Consider the following 25,010-nt stretch of genomic DNA (forward strand, 5'->3'; position numbering starts at 1 on the left):
CTGACCCCAGGCCCCATGGCAGCTCTACCAAGGAGGGAGCGCGCCAGCCATGCCGGTGTCCCTCCCCCTCCACCCCCTCCCGCCCCCGAGCAAGAGGCAGCTCAGCTGCTCCACACGCCCACCACGCACAGAAGGGGCACCGCCAGGCAGGAGCGAAGATCGTCCTGCATCGTGTCCCACTGTTTTTGGGCAACAGCTTGACACTTCTCATTTATTGCACCCACACTCACATACTCTCACTCTGCCTGTGTGTGACTAGCGGGCACTGCCGACATCGTACGTGTGATGGGCCACACACGCCAGCCAGTCTCAGACACGAGAAGCAAAGAGAAGGTGCTAGTCTCCTCCGAGCTAAACTGCAGTCAGCACCGCCAGGTGTGGACTTCAGCTCAATCCATGTCACACTTGTACACCACACTCACACGCTCTCACATGCACCTATTTCCATAAGGAAGTCACTTAGGAGGGAATAAAAGATTAAATAAAACCACAAGAGTAATTCTCCATGCCCTTGGGACAGGCAATTTCTCAGATTTGACACCGGAAGCACGAGCAATGGACGAAAAGACAGAAGAGCTAGGCCTGATGAAAATGTCAAACTCTGGTACGCCAAAGGGCACCAGCAAGAAAGTGAAGAGATGCTATGGAATGGGAGGAAATACCTGTAAGTCACATATCTGATAAGACTTATAACCAGAATCCATAAAGAACTCTTACAAAAATAAAATAGCAAATACCCGATTTTTCAAGTGAGCCAAGGACTGGACAGACATTTCTTCAATGAAGACAACCAAACAGACAGCAGCACGTGAAGAGATGCTCAACGTCACCCGTCACAGCGCGATGCAAGCCAGAACCACGGTGAGATGCCACTTCACACCTGCCAGGACGGCTGCAATCAGGAAAACGGAGGCACAGGAGAGAACGTGCAGAAACGGGAAGCCTCAGACACTGCTGGTGGGAGTGTTTCAGAAGAGTACTGTGACTCCTTACGGTCGGTTACCGTGCGGCCCCGCAGTACACTCCCAGGTCCGCACCCGAGAACCGAACCACGTCCACAGACGCTCATGGCAGCTCCACTCACAGGAGCCAAGATGCCCACCAACCGGCAAAGGGACTGGCGGTCGCGGCACAGGCCCGGGCGGAGCACCGCTCAGCGTAAGAGGAAGCGAAGTCCCACTGCTGCACGCCGCGACACGGACGAACACGTGAACGGCACGCCGAGAAGCAGCAGACCCAGAGAGACGGCAGACCGGTGGGCGCCCGGGGCTGGGCGAGCTGCAGGTCTGGCATGCGGAGGGACTGCTCCCGAGCACGGGGTCTCTTTGTGGGACAAGGAAAATGTTCTGGAATTAGTTGTGATGAGGGCTGCACAACTGAGACACTATGAATCAGTGAACTACGCACTCTAAACGGGTGAACTTGGTGGTGTAGAAATTATAGCTCAAGAAAGCTGCTACAGAAATAAGCAAAGAGAAAAGAGTCAGCGGAAAGAGGAAAGAGAAACTGCGAGGGCTGCGGCTCTCCGGTGCCCCGCGATGCCAAGGGCACGGCCAGCGCTTCGCCGGCCACAGCTGGGGCGCTGCTGACCTGTGTGCGGCGTCCTCGCTCTGGGCAGAAGTCCCCTCGCAGGGCGTGTGGGTCTGTGGGGCGCAGTCCCGGCTGGGCCCCTCCACGTTCACAGGTACCCTTTCCTTCCATCCAGAGGCACTGGCAGCCACATCTCGGGATGGTCCCCACCAACCAGAGACAGGGCTTCACGTGGCCGCAGCCCCACAGTCCACCCCCACGTGGCCAGGCTCACCAGCTGGGATATACAAGCCTGGGGCTCGCCGATCCCTTGGCGCCGGCCACACAGTGCCCAAGCCCCTTGCTCAGGCCCACTGCCAAGCTTCCTGAGACCCTCCAGCCCACTCCTCACAGGGTGAGACTTGTCCCAACGGACGATGGCATCACTCCAGGTGACGCGCACAGTGGCAAGGGTGAACACTGGTTCCGGGGACAACAGCATCTCCGACGTCACAGCGAAGCGAGGCCCCAGACCCGGACGTGCGGTGCGTCTGCGGCACTGATACCTGCTGCAGGGAGAAGCAGCAACCAGGACGCAGGAGGGGGTGTGAGGAGGGGGCCGAGACACTCGGTCAGCCAGCAAGGGTATAGACAGGGCATGTGCCCACGGCAGGCCACCCCAGGGACACAAGCGAGGCGAGGCGCCCCTCCGGCTGCAGGCCGTCCTCACAGTGCAGAGCAAGTGAGCCGCGCTACTCACCATCCGTCAGCCGGGAAGGGAGCAGCAAGCCTCTTCTGCCCAGTTCTGCCAGCGCCAGACACCCCCCATGCCAAGCGTTGTCCGTCTCCTGAAAACTGAGAGCACACGGGTGGGTACCTGAGACCAGGGGCTCCCCTGCAAGGCCCAGTCTGCACAGTCTACGCCCACAAGCCTCCCTGAAAGCTGCCCCCGATCTGAAAAGACTCGCTGGCTAAGGAAGGCAAGACTCAATTCGGTTAAAGATAACTGGCTGGATTGGTCCCCCCGGCAGCTCTCCATGTGTGAGGCCCTGGTCAGCCTGCATGCTGCCACTGAGAGTGTGCACAGCCCACAGCCGTACACAGCCAGACCTGGGTCCTCCACGGGCCCCCACAGCCAGGCGCCCCCCTGGCAACTGCACACCACGACTCCCCCCACCAATGTGCCGAGCCACCGAGAAGCCGGGGGCTCACAACACCATGCTCCCTCCAATGCCTGGAGGCGTGCGGCACAAGGGTACGGGAGGCCGTCCCCAGCTGCCCACAGCCGGCTCCAACTGAAATTGAGATGTTTCTGCACTTATGAAATAGAGACTTTTGATAAACAATTCTAATGCCAGTTAACCAAGTCAAACGTAAATTTTTATGTTTAATAAAAATTTTCCTGGAATGGCTTAGAAGCACTCTTGTTTAAAGGGGCAACTCTGGCACTTAATTCGTGAGCTTAACTATTTCTCAGATTGATGAAGGTTGTCGAGACTTTCCACACTTCGCTGCCTGTGTAAACATAGAACTATACTTCACCAACAAGCAAAAAAACTATAAACCTCTGCCTTAAATTAATTTGATGGCAAAAAGTTTTAAGACAATCAACCAAATTGCACTACTGGCCAGCAACAAGCACGAGAACACTCAGTTAGGAAACAGTCTAGGCTTATCGTCCACTCAATAGACACCTGGCAAGTGCCTCTGTGCGCCAGGCCCTGCCCCAGCCCTCCAGAGACAGAGTGACCGACACAGACACAGAAGCTGCCCTTGGACTTCACCATCGATTTGCGACATAATTCCAACTATACTTGTTTTTTTAAGTTACAGATATTTTATTAAATGTCTGTCCCAAATGCTATATGACTGATTTCAAGATTTAATACTGGCACTTTGCGTACTTTAGGATTTTAATTGGAGAGAGATGCTGCAGGCTTTTCCTAAAAATTCAGTAACATTTGAAAGAACCTGATAAAAGATCAGCACTAAGGTGACTCAGCCATCACCACACAATCGCCAGCTGTGCAGACTCCTGTTTCCATACTCGACGCGTGTGCAGAGTCGCTGGCCTACAGCTGTGAAAAAGCAGCGTCACCTGCCATCGGCTGTGGCCTGAGCGCGTTTTACAGCCAGCGAGGCGAACCAGCATGTCCTGCCTGCACCGCTGGCCCCTGCTCTGTCCGCTCCCAGCAGACAGAGGGCCTCTGTGGGACTCCGGAAAACGCGCCCCCTCTGCAGGGCGCCCGGCATGCAGATGGACCTCAGCCCACTCATGCCCCGAGGCTGAACCTACACAGCAGATGTGGACGTAGACACCCAAGACACGGCCATCGACCTCGCGGTATAAGCTGAGCTGGGAGTTGCCAGCACTCAGCCAAGGGGCTGAGGGCAAGGTCTTGCCACAGACCTGGGCCCAGGACAGTGCCGGAAGGGCCCAGGGCTCACAGGGGTGGAGACAAGAGCAAGGGGCAGAGTTCATGCGGCCCACGCAGACACGGCGTCCTGCAATATCCCGCTTGCTGCTCTGGACTGCCGGCCTGGGAATCAAGAGCAAGAAAAACACTCCCACCCCCATGACCTAGCCACAGAAACCAGAGGTCGGGAAAACGACACAGCGAAGGCGAGGAAGCGTCTAAGCCGATAGAACTGAGGACGAGAGGAACAAGACTGAGGTGCAAGCTGGACCAGGGGCCACGCGCCTGCCCAGAGGAGCGGGTTTCAGGACAAAAGGCGTCCAGTGCGTTCTCCTGAGACACGGCAGGGCAGGGCAGGGCTTCCGGCCAGGGACGCGAGGGAAGGCCACGCCGCTGGGAGAGCCAGTGCCCGTGCGAAAGAGCAGGTTAAAAAGACAACATCACAGCGCCAGAGGGCACAAGCAGACAGGAGAACAGAAAGTGCCAGAAGCAGACAGCCAGCCCCCATGTGAGGGGCTGGGAGGAAAGGGTGCAGGACACCAGGGTCTCAGCCCTTCCCAGAATCCACTCAAAGCGCTGCCGTCCCCCGAGAGCAGGACGCTCCACCACAGCCACACCAACGGCCACCACTCAGTGGCCACCTCTGCTCCCAGCATGTCCCAGCGTCATCAGCACACCCATCACCATCACGCAAGAAAAGAAACGCAGGACGCCACCCTGCGACAAGCCAGCAGAATTGTCACGCAGACAGGGAAGCACACAGGGGCACCCGTGGACCCCGCAGTGTGCCCCACAGCGACAGCGCTTCCTGCACTCAGGGCAGGTTCGAGGCGGAGTGCAGGGAGCAACCTGCTAGGAGGAGCCGGTGCTGGGGGGGGCCCGCAGAGCTGCCTCGGGGACTAACACGCACCCTGAGCGCCCAGGCATGCCGACACCACGTGTTCCACATGCAGTGGCAACACTAAAGAAAGCAACGGCTCATGAGGGCAGAAGCGCGGTCAGCAGCCTGGCAAACAGCACCTGCTCTCAGAAACACCTGCTTCTGAAACCAGGAGACGAGCACAGTGAAGAGCTGGGGAGATGGGTCACGGGGCCTGCCGCTGACAGCGCACGCCTGGGGCGCCTGTGCTGCCGGGGCTCCGCCCTCTCCTGACCTGCAGGCCGCAGCTCATCCCCAAAGTCCGGCCGGCACATCTCAGCCCACACCCACGCCACGGGCGGGCTGTCTGCCGCCCAGGCTTCTCAGACCCTACCACATGTGGCTGTTTAAATTTAAATCCGGCAAAATTAAGTAAAAGCTGGAATTCAGACCTCAGCCACACTAGCCTCTTTTTAAGGTGTCGACAGCCACAGGTGGCTCCACAGGACATTCCACTGGCACAGGACGGCCTCTGGGAAATGCAGCCCTAGGTTTCACTCCCAAACACAGGTCTTCTCCAAGGGTAATCGTGTGTGTGTGGGGATCACCTTTTTCTTAAGGTTTTTCAATGTAATGGTGTCTAAACTGATAGAACAAGCATACTAGAAACAACTAGAGTTCTCAAATGTACTTCAGAAACAGGGAAAAGAACTCTGGGGGCTCCGACAAATAGCTCGACGGAAATAAAACATAAAAGACTGCTTTCAGCCAGAGGCAGGGCTCCTTCCCCTCTCCACACATACCTGAAACAGTCCAGCACGGACGCGACCACGTCATCCGCCAGCTCGTGGGGAAGCCGTCCAGCCATCCTGCCAACCCTGAAAGAGAAGCAGCGCCCGTCGCTCAGCACCACAGGGCCGTCGCAGGGCTGCTCGCCGGCTGAGCAGCCGTCCCAAGCCACGTCCTTCCCTCCAGAGAACGGGACGGAGCAGCTAAGCCAAAGCAAGCCCAGCACGTGCTCTGCTCCACACAAGGTCACCTGCACCGCCAGGGAGCCCAGCGAGGCTGAATGACAGGTCTATGAGCCTCTGGGGACTGATGCAAAAGGGATGTGCAGTCAGTCACCGATCGTCACCGGCACCCAGTGCCCTCCAGACCCTCTTGCCTGGTGGGCCACCTCCACACTGGATGCCACCCGTGGGCTCCCATCAGGCTACTTGATGCGGGACCCGCATCCCGACTGAGCCCCAGCCGGGTGGGGTCCTGGCCCAGGCAGCAAGGAAAGGCAGACTGGAAGGGAGCCAGGCGGAGATGGCGTGCTCACAGTCCCGCCCATTCCAGCCAGAAGGGCAACCTCAGCGATCAGCTTTAAAAGAACGTAAGCAACAAACGTAGCTTAGAAAAACCTCACCATACGTTTCACGACCCTCTCAGCGGTCGGCAGCACTCGGCCCCCGTAACACGCTGAGCGAGTGAAACGCTCGGCAGCCCACGGTGTCTCGATCGTAGGCCGTCAGCCCCCAGACCCAGACTCTCACTCAGCGTGATGGCGGGCACCTACCCTTTGGCCGCTGACCACCGCACGATCGTGTCCTTGTCCTTCAGCCCGACCAGCAGCTGCTCTGGAAGAACACAGGGGCAGGTCCGTCAGCGCCTACAGTCACTGCTTCACTTCCCAGCACCTAGGCGACCCGCCCTGCAGGTCACTCAGGAGAGTTCCACGACACTTCGTTTTTAAATCATGATTTAAAGCCAACTTTTGCCATTGTTCCCAAGAAGCAAATCCACCCACCAGAGCAGTCACGGGTAGAAAGCACCAGGTAGGAAGGCCTGAGTCCGCAGTGTCCTCCCCAAAGAGGACACAGAGGTGCTCTACTGGGGACAGGGTCTTAGTGACAGGCCAGACTATGGGAAAAGCCACACACAGGCCCAAGAGAGGGTAGAGGTGTCAGCGGCCTCCAGGAAGGGCCATGCGAGCCCAGCAGTGGAAACCCTGATGGGCACCAGGCAGCCCAGGAGGCCTGACACAAAGTGGGGACTGGAGCCCAGGCTGGCCTGGGCGTTCTCTGCGACAATGCAGGTGGGGGCCCAGGGGCGTGGGGCAGCAGATGCAGACGCGACATCTGCTGTGAGCAGGGAGTGACCACCGGAGCAGGCTAGATGCTGCCCTTCACTGCAGGAGGCTGGAGCAGCTGAACGCGGAGCCCTGCAGGTGGGGCCTGAGGCAGGGAGCAGGTGGGGTGCTGCAGGGCCTACGGCAGGTGCCGCAGGAGACACCACGCCCCCTCGGGTGCGAGTGCAGCAGGGGGTGGGGGCCTAGCACCAGGGGAGGCGTGGGGGAGGGCAGTGCACTGGGCGCTGAGGTGCGCAGGGAGGGGTGGGGACGGAGGGCAAACAGCGGGGACTCTCGGAGTCCAGGTTCCAACGGCCATGGGCGTGAATGCCCATGTCAGGAGGACACGGGCCTGCTGACCAGTGGCCACGTGCTCACTCAACAGCGAGGCAGGCTGTGTGATGCCACGTGACACCGGCAGAGAGAAGAGGGCTCTGCGGCACACACACCTCAGAGGCGCCGGCTGCAGCCAGAGCCCCTCCCACCCCGCGAGACGTCCCGAGGGAGGGCCACGCACCTATCACGCTCTCCACTTCCTCGGGGACCTCATAGTCCTCCTCGTGGTCTGGCATCTCTAACTGTATCCTGGGCTCTCTCCAAATCGGGGTGCAGAGCTGCAGGTTAGCCACTAAGGAGCGGCAGCCACGCTGGTACCTGCACAGACCACACGTGACCTCAGACCTGCAGTCACAGCCTAGCAGGCAAATGATCTTCATGACCGAAATGAACCGAGTGTCACTTGGAACCTCAATGGGTGCCGAGGATTCCACATGCTTACCGAGCCGTGCTGGACAGGGAGAACACCGAGCACTCACTGTCGTCAGCGGAGCGCCAAGGAACGGCAACAGCCAGAGTCAGGACCCAGACTCCGGGCTGCTCGGACACCACATGCAATGTCAGGGCCCCGCTGCGGAGAGGCAGGGCAGGAAGTGCCCCTGACAGAAGCAGCAGGTGCACGCAAACCGCCACGGGACTCGGCCTGTCACAGCGGCAGCACCCTTCCCTTGCACTGTGCCTCCTGGCCCGAGTCAGAGCCACCATCACCTCAGACGGCCCCGCTAATCCACCGCCAGTGCCCTCAGACTGCCTCAGTCACTCATGGGCACCAACTGCAGCCCTCCCCCGACCCAAGTAGAGGCCACCAGTGCGGCCTCCCGGGGCGCAGGCCCGCTCAGCCACGGTTCCACACCACTCCTGAACCTCCCGGTGCCTCAGCGTCCCCACTGTAAAATGACGTCCTACCCAGAGGGCTGCGACAGGGCTGATGAGGGGATGGGCGCCGGGTACTTGGGCCAGGGCCCTTCCTTCCGGAGGGTGGGCAGGACGCGTGCTGCGCCGGGTCAGGCACACATGGGCCTGACTCGAGGGTGGCCAGGACAGGCCTGGAGCTCAGAGGTGACCAAGCTGAGCTGAGTGAAGGGGGTGAGACGGCATGAGGTCGACTCCGAACCCAGGACTCGAGCACCAGCTCGGACACTTGACTGTGACCTTGAACGAGTCACTCTCTCTCTGGACAGCAGTGTCCAACTCCGTGAGAGGACAGTGGCAGGTAGTTCCCCAGGTGGCCCATCTCCTATAATCTCCTCCCCTAGATGCAGCCAGACCCAGTGACTTGCTTCTGTGGGGACGAGGCTCTGAGATGAGCCAAGAAAAGGCCAGGACTTCCTTGCCCCCACCGCACAACCCTGGGGCAAGAAACTGTGGGTGGCCTCCAGCAGACAGCCCTAGGAACTGAGTGCTCCCTGGGCGGGGCCTCCCGAGATGGCAGCAGCCGGCTGAGACCTGAGATCCCCAGCTAAGCCACACCCAGATTCCAGACCCACAGAAACGGTGACACTAAAAATGCTTTAAGCTGAGGAATCTTGGGATACTATTCCACAACTGTGATGTTGCGATTTATAAGACTCAGGCTGGGTCCTGGTCCACTTCTGGATTAAGCCACCTTTGCCATGTTAACGAGGTGGCTTTTGGAAAGCCCCTAAGAATGGGGGCTGGTAGCCAGGGGAATGAACCACGTGACTTGGGGTTTGAAACTTCCAGTCCCACCCCCAGGCTCCAGGGAGGAGCTAGGGCTGGAGGCTAAATAAACTTCCAATGGCCAGTGATTTAATCACTCCGGTCTATGTAATGAAGCCTGCAAACACACCCAAAAGGACAGGACTCAGGGAGCTTCTGGGATGGTGAACAAGGGTGCTGGGAGGGTGGTGCCCAGGGAGGGGATGGGGGCTCCCCGCCCCCTCTCCAGACCTTGACCTGTGCACCTCTTCCACCTGGCTGTTCCGGAGTTAAATCTCTTCGTAACAAACCCGTAATTTGGTGAGTAAACATCTCCCCAAGTTTTGTGAGCGCTGGAGCAAATTAATGGACTTCAAGGAGGGATCGTGGGCATCTCTGGTCTCCACAGTGGTCAGAACCACAGGTGACCACCTGGACTTCTGACTGGCACGAAAAGTAGGGCAGTCTCGTGGGACTGAGCCCTTACCCTGTGGGGTCTGCACGGTCTCCAGGGAGAGCACCAGAATGGAAGTAAACAGGACCCCCAGCGGGTGCTACAGCATTGTTGGTGCGGGAGAGCACACACACGCTGGAGTTGGCATCCGAATCAGAGCAGCAGCAGAGCTAACCGAAGGGGAGACTGTCAGCAGCCCTCAGACAGACACCTCACAGGGCCGTGCCAGACGGCTTTCCACTGAAAGCACATCTCCTGCTCTGCGGGGCCTCCAGCTCACCCCCTCACCTGCGGGTCTCAAGCTGCCACCCAGTAAGTCTTCACGCACGCGTGGGCGCCCTACTGGTTCTCTCTGGAGTACCCTAATCCAGTACTGAATGTTAACTTCCTACAGTGTTTTAGAAACTAACCACTAACATTTAGCCTCATAAACAACTTCTTACAGAACAAGCTGTGCGCTGAACACCCAAAAGGTATTTCAGTAAAACAAAGCACACTTTTTTTGGAATTTGCTAAAATTGGAAGCCAAAGGCTAAGAAGCTAAACTTAGTCAAATAATTCCTCCCAAACAAATCTAAAGGCTGTTAAAAAAAAAAAAAAACAGTACAAAGTAGAAAAGTCTATTTCTGTGAGAGCCAGTGGTTCAGAAGCAATCTATCATCACAGGCCAGCTCCAGGCACTGCGTCCATCGACAGGCAAACTTAAGGAATAGGCTAGATCTCTTTGCAAGAAGCTTCTGACTCGGACTGATTCATCGACAGGGAGCTTTTCCCACAGCCGCAGGCAGCAGAGCTGCATCGCGCCCAAACGTCGCATCAAGTGCGAAACCGACTCTTCTCGCCACCACTTCACCTCAGCTGCTCTGACGGGGAGATGGCTGGGCCAGGAGAAAACTCTAGGGGACCGCCCCGTTCAAAATCAGAAGCACTCGAGACTAAGGAGTGAGCGCGTGGACACTCTTTATCTGTCAGCCTCCTTTTCACGGCCACCCGAAACACGGGCGGTCACCACATTTCGGCCTCGCCAACAGACGCTCAGGCCACTCGCGGTCACGCGTGGTCCACCAACCTCCACTTCGCCACCCTGGGCTTCAGGAAGGTCAGGCCCAGCCGCTGCACGAGCTTCACCCCGAGTTTCCGGAGCAGGGTCTGGCTGCTGTCAGGGAGCCTGCAGTCGTCCAGGCAATGGAGAACAGGGGCAGCTGCAGGCAAGAACACACTGGCTCAGTCTGCTGGGAGGGCCAGCTGTGTCTGATATCTACCGCATCAAGGCCACGGTCCATTCCACGAGCCCCCACCGCAGCTAGTGTGGTGCCCTGACACCAAGCCCAGCCCTGTCGCAAGAAGACCCCTCATCCCGTGTCATTTACCAAGTGCAGCCAGAGCCGAACCTGCTCAGCCTCCTTCCTGTGAAGCCCCAAACAGAGGCGGGGCACAGAGGAGCCCCAGAGTGGTAGAAGCCAGTCTCAGTGGAGGCCGCTGGGTAAAACGACAGACCGCAGATGGCACGAGACCGTGCAATGGATCTGGGTGTTTGTGGGGTTTTGCGGACGGTTTACAGGGGACCCGCATGGCACCGTGCAGGGGTGACGACGGCTGCCAGAGCAGAGAGAGCTGCACACGGCACCCACCGGGCAGGAGGGGCCCCACTGGCATGGAAACACTGCCAAGGCCATTTGGGGACATGAGGGGGGCATCGGGGACGCCGAGGCCAGCAGTGCACAGGACAGCGTTTCATAGGAGAGGCAAGGAGGGCGGAGTTTCAAGACAAGTTGCAATAGCATCTAATTTCCTGAAGGGCTCAAACAGCGCTGTGGCTCCCCGGGAACACGCACTGCTGGTAAAGCCAGAGACCCGCGCTCCCTGCACGGGACCCCGCGGTCACCGCGTGAAAGGGCAGCGATCACCACCCACCTTCGCAGGTGTGACAATGATATTAAGTTGCGTCTCTGGAGAGTCCCTCTCTTTCAGAGACCTGCCACAGGGGCAGGCGGCAGGTAGGCGTCTGGGTGTGGTGCGCGGGGCGAACGTGGGAGTGGGACTACCTATCTGAGGCCTGTGACAGAAATGGGGGCTCCCTCTACCGTGCTCTCTTCCTTTATATGCGTCTGAAATTTTCACAATAAAAGCTTTTTCAAAAAATACTCTGCTATTTGAACTGCTACTCGAATCTGATTCATATACCTAACACACAGAAATTCCTCTTAGTCCAAGGAGTAAACCTTTCTGCAGCAAGAATCGCTGGACTTATTTTTATAAACTGAGATTCAGTCTTAAATTAAAAGAATGAGGTAAAAGGGCACAAGATGTGGCCATAGCCAGGGGGAGAACAGAGCTGTGACCGGGGCCCCAGGAAGCAAGCCCAAGACTCCAAGCTGCGTCTAGATCACCACGTGCCCAGAACCCGGGCCCGGTGTCGGCGTCAGGAACCCAGACCTTCCTTCTACACGAGGCCTAAAAGTCGGATCATCAAAATACACAAACACATACAAAACAACAAGAAAAAAGAACTATGCAAGTGTCTGAATGCAGCAAGTTACAAACTTCTGCACCTGTGAATAAAATAGGACAGGGACACACTCGATCATACACGGACAAACAGAACACACCATCTTACAAATAAACCTTACCATAGGGTAAACAGTCTTCACGCTTTCCGTGTTTAAATATTTGTGCCTAAAAAACAAACAAAAAAGAGGTTCTATTAAAATATTGCAAATTCATTTACAAATTAAAAGCAAATTATCAAAACAATCCATTACGTCTTCCAGAGCTTTTCTTCTAAACGCTCAGCATCCAACAAGAGAACAGTGTCTGTACGTGGTAAAGGAAGGCATCAGAGACTAGACGAAGAACCAGCAGAGTGCAGCGAGAAAGGGGTGCAGCCCCTTACAGAGGGGAGGGGGCTTCCTCACGGACGTGTGCCCGTGCTGAAGGTTACGGGCATTAGCCCAGCGGAAGGAGAGGCACGCACCTCACTGGGTTTGCCACCACCTGTGCATAAAGACAGCAAAGGATAAAAGCTGCAGGTGGACATGTCACACACGGTGAAGGGGTCCAAGGATTTATTCCTGAGTCTCACGTTCTCAGTCACGGAGGAGAAAGGCCCTCTGGCTTCTCGTACACTCCCGCCTCCTCCTGAGAGCTCGCCCACTGCGCTGGTTCCCTGGGCCCACAGGACACCGTCCACGGGGGTCCTAGTGTGCAGGCTTGGGCTCACCTCCCCTTGTGACCAGCGACCACCTCCAAACTCACAGACCTTGCAGCCCCCTGAATCCTCAACCTGAAAGTTTACCCTCCACTTTCGAGGAAAACACCCCACGAAGGCCTCAGAAACCCCCGTCGAAAGTCACGCATGCTCCAGCTTCCTGCCATTACTGCCCCCCCGTCCACTCAGCCCAAAACCAGAACCAGGACCACCCCAGAGCAGGATGCACCGCACTCCCAAGGCGCCCGCGCCCACACGCACGCGTGCTACAGAGCAGCCAGGCAAGGCCCTGGGCTCCACACCCACACCTGAAACGACCCCAATTCGTGAAGTGAGAACCCACTTGGGGTGTGACCGGGGGAGTCACCTGGATCCCTGGGCTTCCTCTTACTGGATGTTTGAGGGGCTCAGGGCGCTGGCTCAGCAGAAAGGAAAGAGGAAGCTGTCCCACAGCGGGGGAGTGTGGCGCAGCCGGCACTCACCAGGTGGACCGCCCGCGGTGCCACAGAGGAGTCTCTGCTGCATGGGGACATCAGAGAACAGAAGCCACGCGACATCACCCCGGCCCCCCAGCCCTTGACAAGGACATGAGGGCCGCAGAGCAGGAAACAGAACCCTGGCAGCGTCTCTCGAGACACCGTGCTGCTGCTGCTTCTGCAAGCTGAGTGCCAAGACAGCAAGCCCTGGCGAGTGGAGGACAGGGACGCCGGCCCGCGCGCCCCGCCGGGAACGGAAGCGGCCCCCCGCCCCCCCACACGCGAGGGCTCCCGACCTCGGACGGAACACGCAGGCGGCCTCTGGACGGGCCATTAAATGTGTGTGGACACAGGCCCACGCAGTCCCCACCACGCTGTCCAAGGGCCAGCGGCCACCGCAGACAGAGCACGACGCTGCAGTGAGGGTCTGGGCCAGAGTGGCAGGGAAAGAGAAGCAGTGACGTGGCCGTCCCGCAAGGCAGGGGTGGGGCAGGGGACCCTGTGGAGGCAGAGGACAAGGAGGGCCACTCGGTATCACTGCTCCAAAGGCAGCCAACTGGGACGGCACCTGAGAACCGTGCCGGCGTTGCCGACCCAGAGCGAAGCCAACCAACCCACAGACAAAGCCGGTGCATGAAGACGGGAAGACGGGGCCAGGCGGGGCTCACGTCACACGGGGACACAGCGGTCACCCTCAGAAGCAGCGAGTGCCTCTGGGGAGAGGGGCAGTGCTGATGGGAGCAGGGCGCGGGCCGGCGACGTCAGCACAGACCTCTGGACTGCTTCGGCTTTGAGTCACGTGACGAACTCGAGGTTTTCTAAAAGGAGAGGGAGCTCCCCACACTCCATCCGCCGAACCTCAGAACCGACATGGTGCCAGGGCAACACTGGGAACGGCTCAGCTGCAGAGACGCGGACGCCACACCGCCTGAGTGACCAGGCAGGAAGCGGCCTTCACTGGACCTCAGCTTCCTGGGTGTGTGACACCGGAGATGACAGAACCCACTTCACTGAGCCACTTTGAGAAATGCGAATGAACGGCAGAGATCAGAAATACTTCCTAAGTAAACATAGAGGTATTCCTTTTATTTGTCCAAAAACATTTTAACTTTATGAATGCTTCCCTAGATTTAACTTATGAGAAAGACAAAACTATAGTTACTTTACCCCACGCAAATTCAAATCCAACTTCACACACTTTAGACCTAAGTTGGCCATTCCCAGAACACACACCCACTGAGCAGAAACACTGGGCTGCTCCCTCAGGCTCTGAGTTTGGGGGAGAGCCAGAAAGCACCAGAACACCCTTACACCTCCACGGGGTACGTGGTGCAGTGTGCCCTGAGACACCTAATCATGGGGGAAGGGATGTCAAAAACCCTTCACCTCAGAAGAAGTTGCCCTGCGGCCAGCTCTCGCTGGACGGCAGAGGTCTGGCCTGCCCGACTGGCAGTCAACAGAAGGCAGGACACGAGCGGGACGTGGGCTGGGCAGCTGCTTCTGCTGGGCAGACAGGCACCCCAGGCCAGGGCAGGAAGGGCATCGAATCAGAGCAGCTGCACCCCACTTAGTCCAGGCAAGCCCAGTGGGCACTGCTGCCTCAGCTTAAGTAGGAGTAGCGCGTCCTGTTACTCTCAAATATGCAGTGGGATAAAAGTTAGATGGCCGCCCTCTGTGGCAGTCCCTGACACCCCTCCCATCCAGAGACGGGGCCTGCGGGGTCTCTGCTCACCTACCCCACTACAACACACGCCTGCCGGGAGGGTGAGTGGGTGTGGCCCCCCAAGTTCCTGTGTCCCATCTGTGAAGTGCAGGGCGCAACAAAAGCCCAGAAAACACTGATGGCGGTGACTTTATCGTTTCCAGGCTTAACTTCCTGTGTCATTTGATCAATCTGCTCATGACGACGTCTTACTACCTTACCACTCGCCAGCACTTTCACGTGCTCTAAACAGCCCGTGCAGAGTCACAAGCCGAGCTGCCAGTGACATCGAGGTGTCCCTGGTTACACATCAACTCCCCAAACCCTGGGCTCAGAAGGGGCCTGTGCTTCTCTGCAAGCAGGGAGGGGTCACACTCAGCCCAAAAGAAGGCGCTCCCCTCCCGCTACGTGTGAGCCCAGTGGAGACACTGGAAGGAAGAGGAGAGCAGACGCGCCTCGCCCGGGGACTAGCTGGGCACAGAGCTGAGCTCAGCAATGGGCTCCGACAGGGCGGCGGCCTGAGCAGGACCGACCATGGCAAGGAACCGCCCGCCCGGAGCCCACCAAGAGCCTGCATCCAAGCTCCGCCACTGCTGGCCCACGCTCTGCTGCTCGTCCTGTCCTGGTGACATGTGCAGTGGCGTGCACACTGCCAGGACCCAGGGCACACAAAGGAGCGCAATGCTTGCTCTGTGCCCTGTTCCTGGGTCCCTTTTAACACCCAGCTATCTCGAGTGGTACCACTGAAGGACACAGCACAGCTGCAGCTCAGGAACCAAGGGACTGGTCCGGCTCTCATCTGGAGGGAGCAGCGCTCTAGGCCAAGGGCCCTGGGACAGGCGGAGGGCAGACCACCAAGGGGGCAGACAAACTAGGTGATCACCAAACTAAGAGAGGAGGGCCAGGCCAGGCCAGGCCACACCTCAGAGCCTCCTCCACGGGACCCAGCATCCTCGTTTGTTACACGGGCTGGGGAAGGAGGCAGAAGCGACACCGCACTTACTTCGGACACGTGGCACATCCAAGGAAAGAGAACAAGAACCAAAGGTCAAGACGAATCAGAGGGGAGGGGGGATGTCGGCTGCCACACACAGAGCCTGAGGGACACCTGTCTCGGAGGGTGTCCTGCCTGAGGGACACCTGTCTCAGAGGGAGGGGTGAGGGCAGCCTTGGGTGAGGGGAGTGCAGCCTGCAGGGGAGGCCACAGGCCAGACCAGCCCTGACTGGGGACATGGGCCCCACGCCAGCAGGTGCACAGATGTGCTCCTGCATCTGAGAGGCAAGGACAGCCTATGACCCGCGAGTCCCCTTGCCCTCCAAGCGTGGGCCGGCCGGGCTACCTGCGAGCACGCACCTGTCCAGCAGGACATATCACCTCATCACACAGCAGGTGTACAGACCAGACCTGCCAGTGGAATTGAAGGCGTGCCACAAGGCACACAGGTTTCAACATGACTCATGCCACCCCCATGCTGCCGGCCCTGTGTAAAATGCTGAGTTTACTGGAAATTAAAATAGTGTCAGCTGGCTGCTCATCATCTTTATTTACACCAACGAAAACACTGACAGAACCTCTCATTTCGCCGAATGCAACAGGAGCTCTGAAAACACGTGTTCAAGTAGTTCTTGCCACACGGCCCTTCACCCACAGCAAGCGCTGTGACTGAGAACCCCGGCCGGACAGTCTGTCTGCTCGCCAGACAGAACCTTGGACGAAACCATGGGCAAGCCACGCCCCCGCGGGGAGTGTCTTGGGCCATGGAGGGGCTTCCCTTCCCAGTGCTAATGGCCCTGACACCACGCCAGAGGAGGTGATCGCTCCCTTCCCAGCCAGGCTGCAGCAGGGCCCCGCCCCTGTTGCTACAGCGGCCCCCAGGGCAGAGGAGAGGCACCGCAGCTGGGGAGTCCAGGCGCTGGGGCAGCACTCTGCCTGGGGCACCAGGCCACCCCACAGACTCAACCGCAGGGACAGAGAGTGACCGAGACCACTTTTCACGTGCTTGTTCGCCATGCTCCTCCTTCCACAACATGGACGTTTTTGTCAGTGATAAGACAGGCGCGGAAGCTCTACCGAGTGGGGGCCGCAACCCCAACGGCTGACAGACTGAGCACGCCGCCGCTTCCGCTCGGGAAGAACTGGCTCCAGTGCCCAAACGCCCATGCGCAGGGCAAAACCCTGCCTCCCCCGCCCCAGGATCTCCCACCCCAGCAGAAAGAGCCAAGCCCACGCAGCCATCAGCTGGTACAGCATGTTCCAGCGACCGCCACTCAACTTTAATGTTTTCCTTCCGTCAATTTCTCAATTCGCATTAATCCCAACTCTTAGTGCGTGGCTAAACCAAAGGGGGTTTTAAAAGGCTGGAGCAAAGGGGCCTCCCAGCACAGTGACCTTGCCAAACCCTTGTTTCCCTCCCTCTCAAGAGTTCACAACCATCGCTGCGAGAGGGCTATGCTTCAAGGGAAAAGAATCAGCTCCGGGTTTCGATGGTGCTTGTCACGAGTTCACCTGTTTCGCCTAGCCCACACTAATGAACAGGTGGACGAAAACGAAGCCAAGTGCATCAAAGGAAACAGATGCAATCCTCAAGCATGACACACCTGCAGGTCTCGGCACGCCGGGCGCCGGCCTCTGCTGTGCAGGTCTGACGAGCTCATGGCGAAACCGCTCCCCGCTCTCCGCTCACCCGCCCAGGACGCTCGGCGCCCCACAAGCTTCCTCCTGCCCAGGTGGCAGTAGCAACACAGAGCACGTTGCCCCTTCCAGCAAAACAAGGGGGGCCTGGCTCCAGAGGCCCAGGCTGTCCAGGGGTGCATCGGGCACCCGAGGGCCCCAAGGGGCTGCTGTTTGGCGCGGTTGCATTCACTCCCTCCTGGGACCCTGGTGGCTGCAGCAGGCAGGCGCCCATGGAGAGCTCTGGGGTGCGGCCACGCGCCTGCGCCCTGCCAGAAGGGGCCCTGCCAACCAGTAAGCGGGGCGCAGGCTGGCGTCATTCTGCCTCTGGGGAAACCTTTCTGTTCCACAGGAGGAAGAGGAAGAGAGAGAGCATCCCCCTCCTAAGGGAGCACCAAGACAGCAGAATCAGAAGCGCTGCCCCTGTCTGCAGGTGCCTCTGACGGTCAGAGCTGGCTCCAGGCCCGCCCCCCAGGAGCAAGGCGCCCTATTAGCCCCGCTGCCTTGATGGGAACGTGCAGTGGACCCTAGAGAGTGGCTTCTGGACCAGGGGGCTGCAGGAGACCCTGAGCCTGTCAAGAACCCAGGCTCCTGACTGGGTAAAGGTCATAGACGTGAAGAAGGTCACAGACGCCAAGGAGGCCGAATGTGCCCACCCCTCCTGGAGCAGTGCCCACGCCTGGGCGGGTCTAACTTCTCCCTGCAGGCCACAGTGGACTGACAGGTTCCGGCTACATTTCGTCATACCTTCCATTAAGACTGCTCAATGTGACTCATGGCAAAAAATTAAATCCACTTATACTCAAACCTTCAAATAAATCATCTCGACCCCATCGGCGTCCTTCACCAGAATTGTCTAAAACAAAAACGCACTCCCCCAAGATCCACGCCGCAGTGGCCCAATGGGCACACACCATGACCTGCGCCCCCCTGCACTGAGCAGCCTCCCAGGAAAGACCCCGCCGCAAATGACCCCCCCATCACAGCAATTAAGCCAAAGAGCCCAGTAAAATCCTCTCGGCACCACCCCGACGTGCAGCTGGGATCAGAGCTCCGTGTGCATCTGAACACACCGACACCCCAGGTTTCATCAGCACGACAGGTGTGCGGCCATAAAAAATTTTAAAACTCTCAGAAACAGAAAATATTTAAATTATTAAGTTTTTAAATATCTATTATTACATACTCAAGAGAACTTAAAACATATGCTCAAATACTTATACACCAAAGTTCACATCAGCATTAATCATAATAGCTAAGAATACCCATAAATAGAATATTACTCGGCCATAAAAAGAAATGAGGATGAAGCTTGAAAACATGATATTAAATTTAAAAAGCCAGATTCCACTTATACAAAATGTTGAGAACAAGCAAATCCAGAGACAAAGTAGGTTAGTAGTGGCCAAGGGCTGGGGATGACGGAGTAGGGAGTGGCTGCTGATGGGTGTGGGGTTTCCTTTAGGAGTGATAAGAATATTCTGGAAGTGGATGGTGACAGTCACACAACCTGCGCATATACAAAATAATCACTGATTTACACACTTGGAAAGGGCGAATTACTCATGGTATGTGAATTACACAACAGTTTCTTCAAAAATGATATATATCACATTTATTTACAGAATGAAAGAAAGCATATAAAAGACATACACCCTCAACAGGTTAACAAGTTTTATTTTTTCTAAGTTTCTTTCTCAAATGTCCTGAAACATGATCATTGGAGCAGCAATCCCTCTTGAAAACTCGGGCAACATGAATGGAAAGCTACAGACACCCAGCTGTCAACACCCTCCCGCCCCGTGCCCACTGCCCTGGGTAATCGCCATCGGCCTCACTTTCTATGGCCCTCGCAGCCTCCTCTGCCTCATCAGAATCTGCGCCAGCCAATGAAAGTGACGGGTCAACACCCAAAAGACGCATCACGCTGAGTCACAGCCAAAAACCTCCATTCCAACTGTCCGTGGCGCCCGGCTCCCCCAACGCGGGCAGAACGGAGCCTGGCCCACCGCACTCTGGGAGCAGAGGCACGAGCCCAAGGGAGCAGAAGGCCGTGAGAGCCTCAGGGCGCGGCAGCCCCTCTCTTCCGCCGCACGGAAACCACATCTTTCCTCATCAGCAGCAGAAAGGACAAGGGCACAGATGAGCAAAGCAGGACGGCCAGGGAGGGGCGCCAGGCCTTCACTGACCCGGCTGTCACAGACAGCCTCACCTGAGTGCCCGCACAAAATCCAACTTCAGCCCGCCTGCCTGATGTCACTAGAGCCAGTTCCCAGCATCGCGGTCTGCAGCAGCGGCTGCAGGAAAGCAGAGAAGGCACGCCCCTGCCCGCCCGCCCGCCCACCCGCCCCAGCTCCGCAGCGCCACTGCCCCCTAGTGGCGACGTGAGGCCGGCTCAACCCATCTCCACGGAGGCAGAAAGCCTGGCTGACAATCCAAGGCGGGGTACCCCAAGACCCCTCCAAAGGAGAGAAACCACACTGTTCAGCACCCCACTAGGGCTGAGCACCTCCCTGCGTTCCAACTACCTCCCACTGCAGAGTACACAGACCTCGTCCCACTATTTGGACAGCCTCCCAAGCTGACAGCCGAGTCTCCCCCAACCCCTGGGGCAGTGTTTACCAAGGCCTGCAGCGTCCCGTCCATGGCGATGACCCCCTCAATGGTCTGGAAGGAGGATCGGGCCAAAGTGCACAGGCTCCAGTCCAGGAAACCCGCCATTTTCTTCTGTTTGACATCGGGCCGTGTGACAAACCTGCCAGAAGGAAACAAAGAGGCTGGTGACAGCTAAACTCAGGCCCCAACTAATGAGCACTCACCCCTCCCATCCCACCAAGTCCCCCATCAATGCGCCGCCCCTGGCACGCGTTGTGTCCCCCTCCCAGGACAGTCGTCTCCCAGCACTCCTCAGCCTCAGACACGAACACGCCATCCAGACCGTGACCCCCCACCCCCAGTGCTGACGTGCCACCACGACCTCCGAGGTCACACACAGGCCCCACTGCCCCATCTCCTCCCTCCTGAGCGCCCCCTCATCCCAAGGCCTTTCGCCACAGGACCGCCTTTACCTGTCCCCACCACTGCCGGGGAGCCCCACCAACACCCACGCCTCCTCCTGGGGACACGACGCAGCCACACACAAGGTCGGCCCACAGCAGACCCGCACTCTCTCCCTGCAGCTGCCGAGGGCCACCTTTCCCCCATGCAGAAGTCCAGTTGGTATCCACAGCACCACAGCCCAGGCGACAACTCATCTCTGCGTCCCCAAAGCTCAGACAGGGGGTTCCAGCTGCTGCTCACCCTCTTATGCACCTGGTCCAGGCTGGCAGCCGCCTCCAGCTGCCCCACCAAAGCCTTGGCACTGCGCCCCCAGCCAGCCCACACGCCCATCCCCGACTGTGTCTTCAGCTCTGACTCTGCCGCTCAGGCTGAGCCCCTGCCCTCCTGGCAGAGCTTGCACTCTGGGGGCAGAAACACAGGAAATGAACCACGAACACGAAGGAAACAGCTGAGCGAGGGGAGGGTGGGCTCTCCAAGAGACGCACGGATGACCCCCAAGGGCATCAGGAGGAAGGCCACAGGACTGTGAACTGTAAGAGCCTCGCACTCCCCACAGCGCCCCACAAAACACACTTGGGGAGGGCTTGGCCCCAACGCCAGGGAAGCAAACCCTCACTTCTAGACGTGCCCACAGCTTCTTCCGCATGTTTGCACCAGGCCGGCTACCCAGTAAGGGTCGGCATGATTCCGGCTCCCCCAGGGCACCTCGGCACCTCTGCAAGGGCCCCCCCACCCCACACAGCCCCTCCCTTCCCCCAGGATGGCCGCCCGGTTTCCAGAAGCTCAGCCTGCGGGGTAAAGCATGGGCTCTGAGCCAGAAAATAGGAGCCGAGCAAAGGTTCCACGACTGGCTTCCTGTCCCCCAGCCCCTGAGGTCACTGGTCACCAAGACTTTTTATCAAGCTTTAGGATGCTGGCTGACAAAGGCAAGCTCACGCACCCTCCCTAAGATGTTGTCTCAGCAGATCTGGGGAGCAGGCCCAGGGATCTTGCTCACCATCTGCCTCTCAGGCGACCTGAGTCGGTAGCAGGTTTGGGGACCCAACTTGTTTCCTTTGTCCCATTTAAAACCCCATGATTCTGGGCCCATAGGATGCGGGTCATGCCCACAGCAACCTGCTCCTCAGTCTGCCCTGAGGCCTCAGCCCATGAGCTGGAGACACCAGCACTCACAGGACATCTTGTGCAGGCCCTGTGCCCACAAGGGGCTGCCCTCGACAAGCGAGGGCACAGGCTCAGAGCAGCCCACCAAGGTGATACTCTGGTGACAGCGCCAGACGCTCCAGGCTGCACACCTGCTCACCACCCGCCCACCCCTGCCCTCCGGAGAAGCCTGCGCATCCGGAAGACGCGGCTGGGACCTTGGCCTCCCGGACAAGCCCCGCTCCGCTGCAGCACAGCACCTGACATGAGAGCCAGGCGTTCCCTGTGGGCCCGTCCGCCAACGTCCACTCCTGAACCAACCCCATAGGTGAGTTTCTAGACTAAGGTAAAAACCTAAGGCTCCTTGCAAAGATTTAAGCACATGATAGTACATTAAAAATTTCTCTCATTAAAAAAAGGAATATGTTTACAGCAGAGATCCAAAAATAGATAAGCAAAAATGGAAAAAATCTCCCTCCCATAGATGGAACACGTACACTTACAGAAACAGGACCTCCTACACACCAACAGCCTTAGAATCCTCCACTTCCTTCCCGGGTAGGAGCAATGACCTGCTGCCCACCTGGGGCTCAGCCGACACATGCCGGGATTTCAGAGGAACACTGTGCCCCTCTCGGGAAGGTAAGCCCACAGGAATGGTCTACGAAACCTTAGCTAGACCTGTCGGAGAGACGAAGGGCACCCAGGCAGAACACTCGCGGGCACGCAGCCACTCCAGACCCTCAGCAGCACTGTCACCACACGCTGCCTAACTCAGTGATGCGGCCTGAGAGCGAACGGCACAGGTGGAGGGCAAACCCGACTCTGCACCTACGTGTGTGTGCGCGTGCGTGCGTGCGTGCGTGTTTAAAGAGCATCGCGAATCAGTGGGAAAGTGAAACGGTGTTAGAACAACTCGCTCCCTGTCAGGGGAGAGAGCAACCGTGTGCCCTACACCGAGCTGTTCACAACTGTACGTTAAACAATGAAAATGTAGAAAACCACAACGACTACTTTTGAAATCTCTTTTTGAGACTTCGAGCATGAAAATAACACATAAAAGGAAAAAAATTACTGTTTCGACAATGTAATTAAAACTTGAGACCAAAGCAGGAAGTAAAAGGCCACCAACCGGCTGGGAGAAATACAGCCCACCCTATCGCTGCAGGTTAGCACCCTTCATGCAGAGAAAGCGCAAGCTGGTGGAGAAAAGGCCCCGAGAAAGCCACAGGCATTAGAAGTCAGGTCACCAAGGGTCACTAAAGTGTTAAACCTCGCCAGCTATCAGAGTGCCCCAAAACTGGACTATAACAGAGCCGCGTCATCGACGGCGATGTGAAGTTAAGGGACGAAGCCGGACACTTCTCAGAGACAGTGTGGTGCACAGCCAGCGTCATAACAGCACGAGAAACGACAGAAGAAATTCAGCACGAACACCGTGCATCAGAACCACAAACGTGTGGGGCTTTCTCTAATTTTCTATGTTCCAAAATTTCCAGCTTTTCCACATGGACCCCACCTTGCTTATTAGACGGAAATACCTGCTTTTAAAATTAACGTCGTGGATAAGAATAAATGCACACTTTTCCACTGAAGAATCTCTATGAAGTAACGCTTGAATGTGAGTGTAGCGTCAGGAGTCACATACAACACAGCCGACGTTTAAGGCTGTTACTAAAGGAAACCGGTGTGGCTCCAGCAAGCAGTGGAAGGAGGCCATCCGACCCAGCACAGGCTGAGGCAGACAGGCAGCTCCTCCGTGAACTATCAGAAAACAAACAGCCGCTGCGGACAGAAGCCTCACGCCACCCGCCCTTCATGCCCACGGCCGTACGGTAACGACCCGCTGGAAAAAAGGGAGAGAAAGCGAATGAGAACACGCCTAGAGCCTGGGACGAACTATGAGGTGGGTTAACCTAGAGTAGCTCCAAGAGCTCTTCCAGTCATCGGCCCCACCCGTTCCAGAACACTCCGAGCGCACTGGCTGCATCTAACCCGCCCTTGCCACCCTCCCTAGAGGACACCAGGGAAGGAAGACTGAAGGTGTCCTGACCTCTGACCTCCGACCCCACGGGCACGAAGCTCCACAAAGTCAGGCTCGGCTAACTCCACTACCTGGCAGTGCTTCTGGTAATAACACTTCTACCTTAAACCTGGCAAACGTTTGTAAGACTGCACAGTGTTGGTAAACAGGGAAAGGTGACTTTCCACTTGTTCAGCCTTCCCACTGACTGCACTCAAAACCCCTAAAATGCTCATTCCACTCCTAGGAACCCACCCCGAAGAATCGACCAGAATGGTACAAAGCTTTACGTGAAACCTCTGTGACAGCAGTCCACACGTCCCACAGGAGACTGCACAAACACCCGGTTCACACCACAGTCACATGTACGGAGAGCTCCAGGCCCGCGTCCCTGGCACCAGCACGCCTGCACACAGAACGTGCCGCACTCAGGGCAGGGCAAAGGGCAAACGCAGTTCCACCTCTGGGGGAGGGAAGGAGGCAGGAGTTTTATTTCGTATTTTATACTTTATTTCCCAAAACACATGTAACTTACAATTAGAAAGAAACCCCTAATGCTCTTCGGTCCTTGTCAAAACCACGAGAGGCATGTGCCTAGTGAGCTTCCCTCACGGCAAAGCACTGCAGGCGGATCACAGGTTGCCCTCACCACGAAAACCAGCTTCCTACGTTCTGGCTCGGCCCTGCGGGTCAACGAATACCTCACCCAAAGCCCCGACTGCCCTACAAATTAAGCATTTCTCGTCCCACTTTGTGCAAGGTCATGGCGATCTGACACCTAATCTTTATAAGGCGACCCTGAATCCCTGAATGTGGTGCTATCCATTTCCCAATCAAATCACCCGAAAGATTTGAGCCAATTCTCGACTTTCACGAATGTGGAAGGGACTGAAAACAGCCAAATTTCCTAATGTATTTATAAACCCTACATACATGCTTTAAACCTCACGTCATACAAAAGATTTAGAAAAACTGCTTCCTCCCATTCTTACGTCTCACAGAACGAGTGCACTCAGCTTCCACGTGTCTCCAGCGTTACTAGGCGACACGAAGCCCGTAGCCTGAGTCAGATGAAAGCAACTTCACCTGCTTGGGGCACGGCCCCTTGTCAGCTGACACAGAATACTGGGGCTTTTTATCCTGAGCCACAACGACCCAGTCAAAGCTCACGATCCCACAAACCAGTGTGAGCCATTTCCTAAGGGACTCTCAAAGGCTCACCTGACTGCCACCACCCTAAAGCTGTAACTGCTGCACCTGCTCTAAACCTGTGCTCCGCTCAGCTGATGGGCCTATCAGGTGGCCTGGGGGCCCCTAACAGCACCGTCGGTGGCCACACCAGGTTCAGAGGTCTCCCGCCCCCAAAGAGAGCCTGTGCTC

The 25,010-nt window shown here is 57.4% G+C and overlaps 1 protein-coding gene across 3 annotated transcripts in view; it reads right to left on the minus strand.

Moving 5' to 3' along the window:
• Positions 1–25,010, minus strand: part of TBCD (tubulin folding cofactor D) — a 126,904-nt gene that overhangs the window by 91,923 nt on the left and 9,971 nt on the right. The window contains exons 7-13 of one of the 3 annotated variants that reach the window (XM_011373644.2): positions 20,027–20,159; positions 11,978–12,023; positions 10,417–10,549; positions 7,416–7,552; positions 6,347–6,407; positions 5,589–5,663; positions 2,270–2,364 (exon numbers count right to left, since the gene is read on the minus strand). In XM_011373644.2, coding sequence (XP_011371946.1) covers positions 2,270–2,364; positions 5,589–5,663; positions 6,347–6,407; positions 7,416–7,552; positions 10,417–10,549; positions 11,978–12,023; positions 20,027–20,159 — 680 coding nt within the window. Of the gene's footprint in view, positions 1–2,269; positions 2,365–5,588; positions 5,664–6,346; positions 6,408–7,415; positions 7,553–10,416; positions 10,550–11,977; positions 12,024–15,297; positions 15,304–20,026; positions 20,160–25,010 lie in introns of those variants that run through there. The other 2 variants (XM_023538633.1, XM_023538632.1) reach the window with 2 other exon arrangements.

This window comes from Pteropus vampyrus, unplaced genomic scaffold (assembly GCF_000151845.1).
Source record: "Pteropus vampyrus isolate Shadow unplaced genomic scaffold, Pvam_2.0 Scaffold227, whole genome shotgun sequence".
Taxonomy (NCBI): domain Eukaryota; kingdom Metazoa; phylum Chordata; class Mammalia; order Chiroptera; family Pteropodidae; genus Pteropus; species Pteropus vampyrus.